At 35.0% G+C, this 18,146-nt stretch overlaps 1 protein-coding gene across 1 annotated transcript in view; it reads right to left on the bottom strand.

Annotated features, from left to right (window-relative positions):
- Positions 1–854: 854 nt before the first annotated feature.
- Positions 855–18,146, bottom strand: part of LOC132561614 (uncharacterized) — a 43,777-nt gene continuing 26,485 nt past the window's right edge. Inside the window, exons 17-31 of the mRNA XM_060226312.1 lie at positions 18,058–18,123; positions 16,625–16,669; positions 15,762–15,827; positions 15,518–15,541; positions 14,962–15,027; positions 14,097–14,120; positions 13,802–13,867; positions 13,525–13,548; positions 10,681–10,740; positions 5,921–5,974; positions 5,599–5,637; positions 2,559–2,699; positions 2,190–2,433; positions 1,794–2,015; positions 855–941 (exon numbers count right to left, since the gene is read on the bottom strand). Of these exons, the coding sequence (XP_060082295.1) occupies positions 862–941; positions 1,794–2,015; positions 2,190–2,433; positions 2,559–2,699; positions 5,599–5,637; positions 5,921–5,974; positions 10,681–10,740; positions 13,525–13,548; positions 13,802–13,867; positions 14,097–14,120; positions 14,962–15,027; positions 15,518–15,541; positions 15,762–15,827; positions 16,625–16,669; positions 18,058–18,123 (1,221 nt within the window). The 3' untranslated portion in view covers positions 855–861. The remainder of the gene's footprint in view (positions 942–1,793; positions 2,016–2,189; positions 2,434–2,558; positions 2,700–5,598; positions 5,638–5,920; positions 5,975–10,680; positions 10,741–13,524; positions 13,549–13,801; positions 13,868–14,096; positions 14,121–14,961; positions 15,028–15,517; positions 15,542–15,761; positions 15,828–16,624; positions 16,670–18,057; positions 18,124–18,146) is intronic.

Here is an 18,146-nt window from a genome sequence, read left to right as displayed (position 1 = left end):
GATATGAAAATATGGTACTTATCTTTGTCAAAATATTACTTGAACTTTGGGAACCAAACTTAAAGGTAATAAGTTATTTTAGAATTATTTTAAATGATTTAATTATGATAATTACTACAGGTAGAAGTTATGGTAAATTACAGCACGGTAGTTTTATCTGAGTATAACGAATGATTGTGTAAACCATCTATAGTTAAAACTTGTAAGAGGTATATGATAGAATTGTGATATTATGTTAATTAATATTTATTGGTCAGGTTAATTTTTTTTTTTTTTTTTTTGAAGTTGTAAAGGTCTTTCTTGAAAGTTTTGTGAATATTATGAATGGTAATAAATCTTGGACCAGTATAAATAATTCCTGGTTATAATTACAGTTGTATGTATGCCGTGATTCAGATGAACAAATTTGAATCTCACCATTTTAATTCTCTTATTTGTTTATTTTATCACTGTACTTATAATTTCAAGTTAAAGTAGTTTCACAAGTAGTCGATTGTTTTGATTGAAAATGGTTTTCTGTGTTTATGTCTACGAGCATACATGTTGTGTATTGTTACTAATATAGCTATGTACGGTCACAACAGCCGGTACTTAAATATGTGGTAAAATGATTTCACGAGGAAGGTTAAGTGCATCATTTGTTATATATATTATAATACATCACTTGGAAATGAACAAAGATAAATAGAAAATATATAACTATACTATTTGCCTGTTTTGAGTATCACAGATGAGTTCACATTAAAATCCGGATTAAATCGAAAGAGTTAACTCCCCTTTGCTGCCGGAAGTATGGATATCACAGATTGTTGAATGTCCCACCGCCGTGGAGTACAATGTTTCTAAGGACTTTGGTTGTGTTTACCTCTTCATAATGTCAAACAGTTGAAACACCAGGGTCGTCATGTTTGCGTGTTGAAATTTGCTTCCCGAAACCACATCTGTCAAAGAGAATGTTTGAATGATGTTTGGCTCTGTCTAACACAATACATAAAGACATTATGTACCAGATTTAAACAACACGGCTTGGAATCCGTGGTGACCATCCGACGGTGTACAGGGAATTTTACATCTATTGGCATTCGTATGAGATTTGCGTTATAAAACGTGTCTCAGATATATCCAGTGGCGTAGCCAGGATCTAAAGTTGGGAAGGGGGTGGGGGGTGGTTTGTGTGGTGTTAGTTTCGACAGAATGCAAGTAGAATCTGATTCTGTTACCTGAGCTGAGTGTAGTTTGTGTGGTGTTAGTTTCGACAGAATGCAAATACTTTTTAAAAATCTACAAAATGACTAATTACTTGACTGATACTCTACCGCTCTCTTTTTGGAGACATAACGCTTAATGCGCCATGAAATAATGATGTCAGAAAAGAAACCATGGAAACCTTCAGACAATGAATGTTCAGCTAATAAATATTTCACTTACGTAGTAACAATATTATGTAGCGATTGTTATCAAACTTCTAACAAAAATCAACATGGAAATACCAACATCAGTATTAATCCAAACTTAAATTCAATAAAACTAGGGCAACAAAAATGAGAAAACATCAACATGTGAGTATTATCACAATCCAAACTCAAATTCAATAAAACTAGGACAAAATGTGAACAAAGACTTGCACGAAGACTTCTGAAAAATGATTTCCCTACCCGGTTAGTATTGTGTAACAACACAATACCAAAATGTCTATCGCACACAATGTATTTGGTGAACTTCCTATTTAACAAAGTTACGTTAAGGTAAATTGCATGTGACAATGGGGCTGGTTCGCTAGGTTTTCTACTTACCGCGGAAAAACAAGTTGGCTTCGTTCATATCGCAGAAGAGGTGGCAAACAATATGCGACCTTGGGTGGAAGATAGACGACTTGACGGCTAAAGGAGATGTGTCGATGAAAGCTGCATCAGCCTTGTAATTTTGCAATTTGCTGCACAAGAAATCGATGTACTTGTGAAGTTCCTGTCTGTTGCTGATGTCGTTGAACTCCATCATCATAAACGTGCGATACCCTGTGGTGAAAAAAGTGACACCTAACTCACAACAAAATATACCAAAAAAATAGATTAATTAATTGAAAAAGTGATAATGTTGGAAAAAGATGCATTGTTCCCCAAACTGGTATTAATTCATGAATCATCTCCATCAAATGACACGGCTTGACCGACTGAACAATAAAATGTTACCTGACGATGGTCTATACTTCAGCGACAGGATCGAGGACTGATTGCCATACGGCATAGGGAAACTGGCGTGTTTGAATTCGCGGTCTCTGTCGACCCACTCCCTGGCCTGTTTCTCGCCTTTGAACCAGTTGATAACCATCATTTTGGTGACTGGTCCATTATGTTCCAGGTTATAGTATTGTTTGTTCCATTGTGCCATCATGGGCTGTCTCTTCCAGTCATACCCACCTTCCTTGACGTCAATCTAAATAGATACAGTTCATAATTATTATAATAAGAATAATTTCTTTATTTTCTTGTTTGTTATCAGTACTACCAGGTCATTATCTATATTGATGATTTAGAAAGCGGAAATAAAAAAATGACTACCATTTTTGCTGTTGCAAATCCGAGAAGTTTTCTTTCTGGCATTTCTCCGGAGCAGAGTTCGAACGCTCGCTTGACATCGTGGAATCCATCGTCATCGGTTCTGATGAAGAGGAACACGCCCGCCCCGGTACCTGCTGGATCCTAACAAAGTGATCGATCAAAGGTCAGTAACTGGGTCATTTATATTATAGACGTAAAAATAGTATAATACAACATATCACTTTTGAGACAATATAAGAATAGATTTAACTTCTATCTCATTGTGTAGTATAACATACCGTGGACAATCTTCTCTGCAAATTTGAAATACTGATATAGAATCGTCATTGTAATTGTATCATTTCTCAGAAAATATCAAAATGTTCATTGTCATCATTCGAGATCTTACCTTATTTAACGAGGAACCTAATGACAGTTAAATTCTAAATATGAGCACATGTAAACACTTCTCTAGCTGAAAAAATATGATGAAATTAAGACATCGTAGAATCAGCTGAAATATCGGGTGATTCACATGTGTACGCGTTTTTGATAAAGCCTTGACATTGATATCTGGACTGACGAGGAACAGTTACGTGATACAATAACAGTGACCTAATTAATGAATAGTCGTTAATTATGGTATAAAGTCATCTAATAACTACTGATATCTACAAAATACTACAAAACAAGTAGACTAAACTAGGACATCAATAATCGGGTCTGATTACTACCGACTACTTTCGTAGTCTCGTGTATCGTGCGATCTGTAACCCTAAATTCATCGGCAGTCGTGTGATCACGGTGACAGTCGTGTGATCACGGTGACAGTCGTTTGATTTCGGTGACAGTCGTGTGATCACGGTGACAGTCGTGTGATCACGATGACAGTCGTTTGATCTCGGTGACAATCGTGATACTGAAACGACATATTATGAGGGATATGTTTCACAAATTCTTCCAGTGGACTTGTCAACATGTAGAAAGTGAAAGCCCTAACTCATTCAATCAGCTCATTCCTACCCTACTAGTTACATTCACCAAGCGAAAACGGCATTCACCATGTTTATAAATATAGTAAAGCTATATCTATTTGTACTTTTGTCAATAAAAAGATACATGTACAGATGGTTATAGTTTAAAGCTCGTCATACCGCCAATGAAAGTAAAACTTATTGTGTTGGTCCCTTGTGTCGCTTTTACGAAGGCTGCAAACAAATAATATCTACTCAAATGTTTTAAGGATGTTTTACGTTATATCTTCCTCAGCCGCTTTGGATTTTATCTTTTGCGTCACGTGGTATTTTTTAAAACGTTAATCATTATCGCTTAATGCTACTGAAACCAAAAAAACGGTGTAACGTATTGTACGTTCTGTTAGGTAAGGTGTAACGTTACACGTCGTTATTGTACGTTCTGTTAGGTACGGTGTAACGTTACACGCCTTTATAGTACGTTCTGTTAGGTACGGTGTAACGTTACACGTCGTTATTGCACGTTCTGTTAGGTAAGGTGTAACGTTACACGTCTTTATTGTACGTTCTGTTAGGTAAGGTGTAACGTTACACGTCTTTATTGTACGTTCTGTTAGGTAAGGTGTAACGTTACACGTCGTTATTGTACGTTCTGTTAGGTAAGGTGTAACGTTACACGTCGTTATTGTACGTTCTGTTAGGTACGGTGTAACGTTACACGTCTTTATTGTACGTTCTGTTAGGTAAGGTGTAACGTTACACGTCTTTATTGTACGTTCTGTTAGGTAAGGTGTAACGTTACACGTCGTTATTGTACGTTCTGTTAGGTACGGTGTAACGTTACACGTCTTTATTGTACGTTCTGTTAGGTACGGTGTAACGTTACACGTCTTTATTGTACGTTCTGTTAGGTAAGGTGTAACGTTACACGTCGTTATTGTAAGTTCTGTTAGGTAAGGTGTAACGTTACACGTCTTCATTGTACGTTCTGTTAGGTACGGTGTAACGTTACACGTCTTTTTTGCACGTTCCGTTGGATAACGTATCGTCTCGCTGTCGGTCTGGAGTATGGATAGACAACGCCATTTACCAATAAAAGCATTTTGTTTGCTACAAGAGTATTTGAAACATGATTTTTTATATTAGATATTATGTTTTGCTTTGGTATTGCTTAAGCTGTATATTAGTGCACTGTCGAATGATTTCGTAAAATGTACACATATATATATTTAAGAATGCATTACGCCATATAATTTCATAATTTCAGAACAACATGCATGCCCTTTTCGACAGAACCGTTACTCCTTAACACTGCATAATACCAATATCAAAAAACGACCTCTGAGGTCCAGTCACACACATTCAAAACATGAAGAAAATACTGATATTTGTGGTAAGACATTTCTTGTGTTGGAACAATACACAAGAAGCGAAACATTTTCATGTGCGTATATTCTACGTTAAGACCTGTTCGTTTATTCATACCTGAAACATTAAATTACACTCAATTTGTACTGTACAAAGTAGTAACCCATTCTAGACAACGCGTTTTTCAAAGTCCTCGTAGAAAAATAAAACAAAGGAAACAAGTATTTTTTTGTATCTGTTGGCGCACACGAAAACTTCGAAACTAATTCAACCATTCTCCTGAAGGAAAATGAATTAAGATCCACTTCACACGATAATCTCTAGACTTTTGAATGTTTATAAAAATCTTTATCATTCGTTTATGACGTCACTTAGTTAGTGTTTAATTGCGACATGTCATATTGATGTACAGCACCTGTAACCATATTACGTCACAGATGCACTGCATCAAGGATAGTCGTTGTTTGATCGCAACCAAAAGCTACAAAAACTACCAAAAATGACAACCAGTGAAACTGTTAGACTGCAAAACTGGGAAACATCGACACCTTAATCTTGATTTATATGGAGATAACATGCCTAGCATGTTGAAGGAAAGTTTAGTACAAACACAGCACGATGAGGTGGGTTTGGAAGGAGGCGGGGGACTAGCAGTGCTAGCGTGATACAAAGTGATACAAGCACGTAAGTCAGTGACGTCACGTCCAATAGCAACAAACCTGCTTAGGATCCGCATATATACGTTCGGGATTGTCAGTCTGAAATTCAAATACAACTCCCCTATGTTACAATATATCGTTAATAGTTCACACCTAGCAGTGTCGAAGTACTACTTAGATTGTAGATACTCGAAGTTAACGCTGCATTAACCTTTTTGACAATGCTACCTCCACTTTCGTTTTGTTTTGTTTTTTGTTTTAGTTTTAATAACAAAACGTGGAAATTGGTCAAAATTATCTTATAATTTGCTTACTCATCAAATGTTCTTCAACGGCTAAACGTACTCGTCTTAGTAATTGATTACCTCCAATCTGAACTAACCTTGTGTACTCGTTCAAACCGATGAAAGTCGTGCATCGGAAGCTTTTGTCTCACCTGTAAACGTATAGCAAGTGGTTGAGGTTGTTAGAGGGAATTCAAATAGTGCGATATCAGAGGTCTAGCTTCGGAACTAAGTAAGCAGTTATACACCTAGAAAATTAAATCTTTATTAAAAATGGACAAAGGTCGTTATTTCGTGCATCAAAGTGTAAAGTAGCGTGCATCTGGATGGAGATCTCTAAAGACACCCCCTCCCCCCCCCCCCCCAAAAAAAGGTAGTTATTTCGTGCATCAAAGTGTAACGTAGCGTGCATCTGGATGGAGATCTCTAAAGACTCCCCCCACCCCCGTACGACAGGAAACTAAAGGCCAAGTTAAATGTTAAGGAATCTAGTGAACCTTGAAGGTTTTTAGTTTGTCAAAGCATAACTTGCAGGAGAATATTAGCGCAGACACCTGTTTAAGGGACAGGTACATGCATGGTAAAAGCACTAAGTATGATAGAGATTAAAGGGATGTCAAAGTAAAATTATAATTATAAAATATTGTCTCTCTATTGAACTTCTAGCCATTATCGACAACAAAGGTAAAAAAAGAAACATGATAAAAAATACCACGTAATATTTATCTGGGAAACAAGACAATTGTGCAAGTCCATCAAAAACCGTCAAGAAAACCTTGATTGCCCTGTAATCACGATAAACCTTGATTGCCCTGTAATCACGATAAACCTTGATTGCCCTATAATCACGATAAAACTTGATTGCCCTATAATCACGATAAACCTTGATTGCCCTGTAATCACGATAAACCGTGATTGCCCTATAATCACGATATACCTTGATTGCCCTATAATCACGATAAACCGTGATTGCCATATAATCACGATAAACCGTGATTGCCCTGTAATCACGATAAACCTTGATTGCCCTATAATCACGATAAACCGTTATTGCCATATAATCTCAATAAACCGTGATTGCCCTATAATCACGATATACCTTGATTGCCCTATAATCACGATATACCTTGATTGCCCTGTAATCACGATAAACCGTGATTGCCCTGTAATCACGATAAACCGTGATTTCCTTATAATCACAATAAACCTTGATTGCCCTATAATCACAATAAACCTTGATTGCCATATAATCACGATAAACCGTGATTGCCATATAATCACGATAAACCGTGATTGCCCTATAATCACAATAAACCTTGATTGCCCTATAATCACGATAAACCGTGATTGCCATATAATCACGATAAACCTTGATTTCCTTATAATCACGATAAACCTTGATTGCCCTATAATCACAATAAACCTTGATTGCCATATAATCACGATAAACCTTGATTGCCCTATAATCACGATAAACCGTGATTGCCATATAATCACGATAAACCGTGATTGCCCTATAATCACAATAAACCTTGATTGCCATATAATCACGATAAACCTTGATTTCCATATAATCACGATAAACCGTGATTGCCCTGTAATCACGATAAACCTTGATTGCCCTATAATCACGATAAACCTTGATTGCCCTATAATCACGATAAACCGTGATTTCCTTATAATCACAATAAACCTTGATTGCCCTATAATCACGATAAACCGTGATTGCCCTATAATCACGATAAACCTTGATTGCCCTATAATCACGATAAACCTTGATTGCCATATAATCACAATAAACCGTGATTGCCCTATAATCACGATAAACCGTGATTGCCCTATAATCACGATAAAACTTGATTGCCCTATAATCACGATAAACCTTGACTGCCCTATAATCCCGATAAACCTTGATTGCCATATAATCACGATAAACCGTGATTGCCATATAATCACGATAAACCTTGATTGCCCTATAATCACGATAAACCGTGATTGCCATATAATCACGATAAACCGTGATTGCCATATAATCACAATAAACCGTGATTGCCCTATAATCACGATAAACCTTGATTGCCCTATAATCACGATAAACCGTGATTGCCATATAATCACGATAAACCTTGATTTCCTTATAATCACAATAAACCTTGATTGCCCTGTAATCACGATAAACCTTGATTGCCATATAATCACAATAAACCGTGATTGCCCTATAATCACGATAAACCGTGATTGCCCTATAATCACGATAAACCTTGATTTCCTTATAATCACATTAAACCTTGATTGCCCTATAATCACGATAAACCGTGATTGCCATATAATCACGATAAACCTTGATTTCCTTATAATCACAATAAACCGTGATTGCCCTGTAATCACGATAAACCGTGATTGCCCTATAATCCCGATAAACCTTGATTGCCATATAATCACAATAAACCTTGATTGCCCTGTAATCCCGATAACCTTGATTGCCCTATAATCCCGATAAACCTTGATTGCCCTATAATCACGATAAACCTTGATTGCCCTATAATCACGACAAACCTTGATTGCCATATAATCACGATAAACCGTGATTGCCATATAATCACGATAAACCTTGACTGCCCTATAATCACGATAAACCTTGATTTCCCTATAATCACGAAAAACCTTGATTGCCCTATAATCACGATAAACCGTGATTGCCCTGTAATCACGATAAACCGTGATTGCCCTATAATCACGATATACCTTGATTGCCCTATAATCACGATAAACCTTGATTTCCTTATAATCACGATAAACCGTGATTGCCCTGTAATCACGATAAACCTTGATTGCCCTATATTCACGATAAACCGTGATTGCCCTATAATCACGATAAAACTTGATTGCCATATAATCACAATAAACCTTGATTGCCATATAATCACGATAAACCGTGATTGCCATATAATCACGATAAACCTTGACTGCCCTATAATCACGATAAACCTTGATTGCCCTATAATCACGACAAACCTTGATTGCCATATAATCACGATAAACCGTGATTGCCATATAATCACGATAAACCTTGACTGCCCTATAATCACGATAAACCTTGATTGCCCTATAATCACGACAAACCTTGATTGCCCTATAATCACGATAAACCGTGATTGCCCTGTAATCACGATAAACCGTGATTGCCCTATAATCACGATATACCTTGATTGCCCTATAATCACGATAAACCTTGATTTCCTTATAATCACGATAAACCGCGATTGCCCTATAATCACGATAAACCGTTATTGCCATATAATCACGATAAACCGTGATTGCCCTATAATCACGATAAACCTTGATTGCCATATAATCACGATAAACCTTGATTGCCCTATAATCCCGATAAACCTTGATTGCCATATAATCACGATAAACCTTGATTGCCCTATAATCCCGATAAACCTTGATTGCCCTATAATCACGATAAACCTTGATTGCCCTATAATCACGATATACCTTGATTGCCCTTTAATCACGATAAACCGTGATTGCCCTATAATCACGATAAACCTTGACTGCCCTATAATCACGATAAACCGTGATTGCCCTGTAATCACGATAAACCGTGATTGCCCTATTATCACGATAAACCGTGATTGCCTTATAATCCCGATAAACCTTGATTGCCCTATAATCACGATATTATCGGAACACATTTCTATATTCCATCTGAACGTTCAGCATTATACAAATGGAGCGTGATCTGGTGTTAACGACAATTTAACACACAAAAAAAAGAAAAATCTACAGCATTGCAGCTGTTCTCGATGTCCTTTTGATGTTGCAATCTAACCTCCGCTTATTAGCAAACCAATTATCTGAAACGATTTCTACATACGGAATTTCGTTTATATGATATGAAAACTTGTTGGCAATACTTCACGAATTCAGATGTTTGCTTATCAAAGGTGTTTCTTATTTTTAATTGTATTTCTATATTTTACTTTTGAACCTCCGGGTTAATTATAAAAAAAAATTAACAATCCTTCTCTGTCGATCATTTCGATAACCCCGACGTGTAGAAGCAGTTAAATAAAAAAAAGTCATGCACGTCAGTTTTATGTCATGCTTGATGTCTTAAAATAGTTACAAACATGCATTGTCACGAAAAATCAATTAGAACGAAGAAGGGTAAAATTTCTCTATCATGCAAAGATACATAACTAAAATTTGGTACTTGACATAATACAATGGAATTTATACTATAAGAATCAAACATTCAGCTGAACATATTTTTTTACTAAATCTAAAGAAATGCGAACGCCACATTGTACATTGTAACTAGTTGCGGTGACCGGATCACAGTGAAAACCTTGTAACCGAATTGTGAACATCCGATCATAAACTTAGTTCTTAAACTCGTTTGTATGGCCAATATTTCAAGATTTGAACAAAATAAGATGAAAGATAATATTGCTATAGTTAAACTTCCGCACTCGTCGATGATGCCGAGTAAGAACTGAACAGGCAAAACTACGATCCGGTCTGTCTGTCTACTAACTCTTCAAAACATACTAATACTAAGCTTGTTTAGCTTTACTTAGAAAAATAGATATATGTTTATACACCGCGTATGTAAAACATCAGTATATTAGCCTCTTTGATCCAAATGTTGCAAATAGAATATTTGTCATACTGATTTGTTGTTTATTGACTATTTTCAGTTATTACATTTGTATTCAATTAGTTAAATATTCCGCCACATTCTTCATTAATTTAATTATGTCTAAAATGTATGACAGGGATAAGGCTATTTCATGCTGACAAAGAAGCGAAATTAAATAATTAAGTGTGTCTAGTCAGGAAAACGAACCCTCCGCTCTTCTGGGCGTAGTAATGCATCCGGATAGAAGGGGCCTTCTGGTTCCATATCCTAGAAACGTTATAACGTCATGTTTGTTTGTTAAAAAGAAAAGAACAAGAAAATACCAACGTGTCAACATCATATAGTCCAAACTCAAATTCAATAAAACGAGGGCAAAATATGAACAAAACAAATTTACCCGGGGACCCCTGAAAAGTACAAAGATAAATAAGATCAGGTGTTTTGGAAGAGTAAGCGTCTTCTGCCATGTAAATTGTGGTCAATTCCAGTAAGTAATGTCACGTTCCCAAATGAGAACAGGATATACAACAACGGAACCAACAGGCAAACAAACCACCACCAAACACGTCCAGCTTCACATTACACAAACAAACAGAATAAATCTCAATGACATCTCTGTATGACGGTAAAACTTCCACTCCACATAATTTTCCTCAACCTGAATCTTTTGAAACCCCTAGAGCTATTCTTTGTCACCACAACTAAAGTATGTTCTACAATACAATGTCATGTTTTGAAACACCAGTCACAAGCAGTAAGTAATTATAATGGCATCATAGATACGAGAGTGATTTAATTGCGAACGACATTCCATACAAGGAGTTTGTGTTAATATAACCTACAGCACGGTTTTTACACAAGAACCATACCACGCCGTAAGCCCATGTTAAAAAAACCCCAAAAGGCCAACAACACGCCACACAAGCAGCTTGTGATTGTATAACCACAGATCTTTGTGTAGGTTATCTGAATAACAATACGTAAATATATATATCGTAAAGTGATGGACAAATAGCCTTATCGGATATAACAATGCTCCCGACATGATTTCGGGTTATTATGATAAACACTTACCTACATCATACCACCTAACACAAGGCGTTTAAAATTAGATACCGAAAACGAAAGTATTTAGATTGATAACGATTGGGTGGTCTGGTGGCGCAGTGGTAACGCACTCGCCTTTCAACCAGCCGTTCGAGTTCGATTCCTAGAACGGACTGAAAAAGTTAGGGGTTACATGCCCAACCGCGTGGGGTTTCCCCGGGTACTCTGGTTTCCTCATGTAGAAGTCATTAGGTGGTGTCAAAATGTCTATGAATTATTTCTGAATAATTAAAAGCATTTTGACATCATAGCGAGTGATGTAAAGTGTACATAAAGAAGATATATATACTAGTTCTGGTGTTATTGTCTATATAAATTGTAGGAGAAGAAAACAAACATTTTGGACAGTTATATATATCCACATCTAAGATTTCTACCATCACCTCCACACTACAGATTAGTCAAATTAGTTTATAATTTTTAAGGATCATTGACAAACCTCTCTCCGATGATGCGTAATCTGAAATTTGAATGACCCCCATACAAGTTATTATTAGAGCAACATGTCGTACAGATGGGTACCATTTCTACATGAGTATAACATCGCTTGGTCACAGACTTTAGTATACACTGTAGGTTCTCAGATAACGTCATACAATGGTCAATGTCATACATAAGTACTTCATATCAACAATTATTTACACTGAAATCGATTTTTACATGTAAATATTATAACTACATTTATGTATCCATGTAGCTCGAGCTGAAAATATGGTTGGAAAATAAATATGGTTGGAAGCTAATAGTTGTTTATATTATTGAAAATGCACGGTCCACTTGATATATGAGAAAGTATACCCATTTCCTGACTAGTAGGTAAGCTCATTGTGGTTTGTTTGAATATATACCATGAAATAATGATAGAAAGAGATTACTATACAGTGACGATTAGCGCGGTGATCACAACAATTAAGTACATAACAGCATGACTACATCGTTCATAAACATGAATAAACCAAGTAAATACGAGTATAATGTTCTGGAAATCAGAAAACACTACATAACACAACATCCATGGATAATTTGTGTTAGATTCGTTAGAAAGTACAATATCTTTCGTATTAATTTTGACTACTTATGCTGCAAAATAGAAATCGGAAGTAAAGAAGGGTTTCTTATCTACGTATAAAGAAAACATGAGACGCCCAAAATATTATTTAAACCAGTCAAAGATAACTAAAGACGCAATTGAAAGGAACGAAGATGATAAAACCGGAAGTAGCTGAAGTGTGATTTTTTTTATATTTCACTGGAGACGATTACATGTGACTTTAGGCCAAAGTCTCTTTTGAAGAGCGGACCGAGATAGTGACGACGAGATATCGTATTTCCTTTAGATGTGAAATTTGTTCTTCAATAAACTGGACACGTAATCACATAGAATACCTTTTGACTGTGTTGTTGACAGGCTCTTCAGTGGTATATTACAATTTGTCCCCATTACATTATATGGATTCATCAACTCCCCGGGGGTTTGGAAGTTGATATATATATATGACTGATTCAAACTCACTCTGTCTTCATCACAATTTAAACGCTTTTTTTTATATATCTTATCTTCTTTGCATAAGGTCCAGCACATCTTTCAGGTCAGAGAATTTAGTGTTTCGCATCACTAGGTATTCCTAATTAGGCATACAATTATGAAATATTAATGACAAATATGAAAAAACACGCACATTTTATATCGTTTTTATCCTCAAACGCCAGTCATCTTCACTTCGTGAACCGAAAAATCAATTTTAATATAACTACAGCAGTATCATCTTGCTATTGTTATCACAAACCGGTGATTTCGTGTCAGCATTTAATAGAAGCATGTTAGAAAGCGACCTTGTTGTTAATAACATATCGAACATTGTGTGTATCTGTATATAAAAAATAAAAGTTATATTTAAGCAAGCTTTAAGAGTGGTTTATATAAACAAGTGTGCTGAAACAAACCTTATTTTGCCCCGAAAAGTTGGTCTGAAAATACGAAAATGTATTGAATGGACCATGTGTTCAATGACGTCGGTTTCTTGAAGTAATTCTTTGTACCAACTTTTTTTATCATTTAAAGAGTAACTATTTAACATTACTTTTCAAGAGCGTAAAGCTGTTTAATGAAATATAATTTTTGATATTCAATCGTTTCATCATAAAAGTAATTATCAAATTTGATTATAATTTATTTTATTTTATGAGTTGTTCTGTGAACTGTTAGATATATTCAACACACCTCGACGAGATTGTTTTCAAATCGGTGTTCTGAGTGTTCGATCGGTCGTGGTAAAACACCTGGATTCTGAAATGAATTGCAGAAGTCCACATCAACTGGTGATTTCGGTGTCTTTCTGCATTTACATTTGATTAATTATCATGTTTTTAAAATTTGTTTTGTGAAAATAAGTTAGGATTTAATAACTTGACTTTTCATGCTTAATACGACTGATTCACAATGACACGTTTATATTCTATTCCAGGGAAGTTGTTAAAAGAACTTTTAACTTATCGGTCAGATATTGCAAACAAACCGTGCTACGTCGGGGGTGGTTTGTCTGAAATAGTAAAAAATAAGAAAACATAAATATATTATGTACAGCGTCATTAAACGACTGGTATTACATTAGGATTTGTTGTCTTTGAATACTCATTTCACTGTGTTTTTTATACATCTAAAGCAACGCTTTGGATGAGAAACATTGTAAATGTATTATAGCATCAATGACTTTTGTTTGTACAGTCTGTTTTGTAGTTTCGTTTATCTTCGTTATTCCAGATCGTTTATGATTGGTTACACACCTCCACCAGATTACTCTCAAATCGATGTTCATGATGCTCTATCGGTCTGGATAAGACACCATGGTCCTACAATAGAGGTCGAGGACAGTCAAATGTTTGTACAACGCATTTAAGTGTCTTACGTTTTCTTTTTACATTTGTCTTTAGATGACATTAAAGTGAAAGTTTAAGTTTTGAATGCTTGAAAATTTCATAGATTATCAATATATGTTTCATATATATCACCTATCACTTTCAAAAACAAAGAGATTGTTTCATTTTAGTATTCCTTACAAACAGACCTTGCTACGTCGAGGATTGTATGTCTGAAAAAAGGAACGTTAATATTACTTAAGAGTTTGTAAAACTTTTCAATATTTTGAATATATGAAGTTTGTAAAGTTTTTTACAGATCTTGAATAGATAAAATATCAAGTTTGTTATATATGTGACTTTAACGGTTTTTTTAAAATTATTTTTAACTTGTTTTAATAATTGTAGAGTGTCATTATTCGTTTCATTACATTTGGTTTTAATTTCCTTCTTTGAGATAAATACGCTTACGATTACATTAGTTAATTTTCATTGTTTTTTTATTTATTTCTCTTTAAAACAGACCTCAACGAGATTGTTTTCAAATCGATGTTCATCATTTTCGATTGGTCGTGTTAATACGCCAGGATCCTGTAATGGAGATTCGTTTAAACATTCAGCTTTACCTGATTTTCACTCGTTAAATGATTATCTTTTAGTATCTATTTAAAAACTCTAACGAATTGATGACGTTTCTTCAATAGATACTTGATTCAACAGTTAGAGTGACACTTAGGAAACACTCTCTCGTGTGTCCGCATTACCGGACTGTCAGGTGTTATGTAAAGTTACCCCCACTGCACAGACGCCTGTTTGTTCACAAACAAAATAACATCTGATTTATAAAAAAAGTTCAATCAAGGAAAATGATAATGGTTCCTATGACAAGAAATAAAGAATGAAATGAATTATAAGGAAAGCTTAAACCATTCTAAGGGAAAGAAAACAGAGCATTGTAGATGTATTATAGAGATAAAGGAGATGGCAGAAGTCTGTTATAAGGTTACATATCTATATTCCGTCACAAAAATTCTAAAGAATGAAAGACTAATGTATATCAATAGTAACTATTATAACGAACCTGACTACGGCGTGGACTTGTGGTCTGAAATACGAAACATGTTCATATGTTGGTTTTAGTACATTGTACATGTACATTAGACAACAATATAATTCGTCATGATTACAACCATATTATCGAATCAACAAAAAAGTTGTATATGTTGTACTGATATGTAGAAAAAAGTTCGATCTCAAACTTAATCAGAATTGAAGCATTATCACACAATCATTAAAAACGGTTTGTAGATAATATGAGAACACACCTTCATCAGGTTATCTTCAAAACGGTGTTCATGATGTTCTATGGGGCGAGATAGCACACCTGGTCCCTAAAATATAATACAGTATTATCGTAACAATTAAGTCGCATTGTTGTTACCATACATAGTTTGTAAATGTTCCGGAATATGCACAGTTCATAGGTAACATAGGCAACTCAAGGTTATGCAACTCCAAACCAGTTTTTTTCCCTCTAAATATTGATACACACCGAATGATGACACTACGCTTTTAAAAGAAATATTCCAATATTTGTTCCACTTTTCTGCATATGTAACTGAAACAACATTGCGGCAACTGCTTTAAAAAAGGTTAACATAGATACTGAGAAGGACTCACTTATTTAGCATGAAAAAATCACATTATGGATACAAAGTTAATTGTCGCTTAAGATATTACACACTGTTGGTCAAATAAAGTTTTCTTTTTGACATCCCATAATATATACAGCATGATAACCTAAAAATTATATGCCGATAAAACAGGTTTATCATTATTTAGGACGAAGTACCATAGGTTTCATTAGCATCACGTGTCAATAATAAAAATGCCATTTAGGCTTATATTCTTCCATATTTGTGAATCTACTTTGTGAATAAAAAGCATATTAAAGCACACGTAAAGGCTCAGCATATGTTATCATAAATCAACATCTGGTTCACTTCACCCAATCTCTCACATGTTGAGTCAAGTAGAGTACAATGCACCAGTTCAAATACAACAATAGTTTTTGTAATACCATCGTCGACACAATACCAATGTATGCAGGACATACACAACATCAAAATTGTACGGAAACAATATTCTATGTGTCTATCGCGGTGCCTTCATTTCGCGTGTGACAAACCTGTTTTTCACTCACATCTTTATTAACCTTTCCCTCATTTGATCGCTGGAAAAATTAAATCATATTCATTTGATTATGATTTAGATATTATATTATCTGTTCCATAGAAAACTTTGTTAGTAAATGAAGGTCACAAGTATATCCTGCTTATTCTATCTTCAGTTTTGACATCGAGGACAATATTTGGCAAGAACAAGACATATTAAATGTAAAAAAAGAAATTAAAAAGATCAGTATGACAATTTAGAACATGAAATAATGTAATCGACTCTTCTTAACCAGTTTTATTTTCCTAAGAATTACCAAGATAAAATAGAAATCGGAACCCTTTGAACTTGTTTCATAGATATGACTTCTTGTTCATCTATTTATGACCTACCGATAGATGGGCCATGAATAGTTTATACTGTATGTCCGTATTTCTTCTCATAATTAATGACGAACATATTTTATTAAATTGTCAATAAAAAAAAAAAAAAAAAGTATGTCAGAGACATTTTAACAAAGTATCACTCTAATTATCTAATATATTTTTGGGAACAAAAATGAATTCAGCTTCCATACAATGTAGAATAAGATAAACATCTCTTTATGCTTCCTTTGCTGAAGAAGTCCTTTTTGTGACTATGGTTCCACTTCGTTGGCAGCTACTACATTTGAACCTAACTACAATGCGTTGATTTCCTAATCTATAGGCCACTGTCCGCTATATTTAAGATGATACAAACATACACCTCTAGTTGCGAAATTGCTTGTAGTATCTTGTTTCCTTGTCCGTATCAAATAATAACATATTGTTATACAAACCTACACACATTGCAGTCATACATTTAATAAAGTGTTCTAGTTGATAAGTATCAATTTAGCATTCAGTCGCTATGGTAACACTAAAATAATGCATTTCAATGCGCGAAAAGCTTAAAAAAAGGTAAAGTTACAGCAAGCATTTCCTTTAGCCTAGAATCAGGAAATTTGTAATATTTGAGTTAATTAGATTCAAAATGTCTATTTCATCTGAACATTTATCCAAATTTACTGCAAAATGAACATATTTAACACTATTCAATCAAATTAAAAACACCATGCTAATATATCTACAGCGCTATCAAGACAATATCATGGCATACTATTCCGTTTGTGGTTTTTTTCCAGGCCGAAAAAGCCTGTCAGAAACAGAAGATGATCAGAGCATGAAATATTTGCATGCCATGTCAAAATGCTTTAAGCAATACGTGAAAGATATACCGAATAAATTTGGGCCTATATAAGCAATAAGGCTCTAATAACAATGAGACTTTAGTGGATAATATGATAGGCAAAAGTGTGTAATTCGTAAGCAAATAAAATGTTCTGAAAAGATTAACAAAAAGGGAAAGCTCCGGGTATGTGTATACGGTATCCACTATCTACTGTATAGATGTGCTAAAACGCACCTTGGATGGGGGTCGTTCGTATAAACGCTTATGGTGAGCGATTGGCCCCGAGTATGCCTGGTGATCCTGAAGTATGAGTAAGAATATTG

Source organism: Ylistrum balloti, unplaced genomic scaffold, assembly GCF_031769215.1.
Source record: "Ylistrum balloti isolate Yb309-2 unplaced genomic scaffold, AGI_CSIRO_Ybal_v1 Utg371242, whole genome shotgun sequence".
Taxonomy (NCBI): Eukaryota; Metazoa; Mollusca; class Bivalvia; order Pectinida; family Pectinidae; genus Ylistrum; species Ylistrum balloti.
Note: the sequence above shows the minus strand (reverse complement) of the source record. Positions and strands in the feature narration are given on the sequence as shown.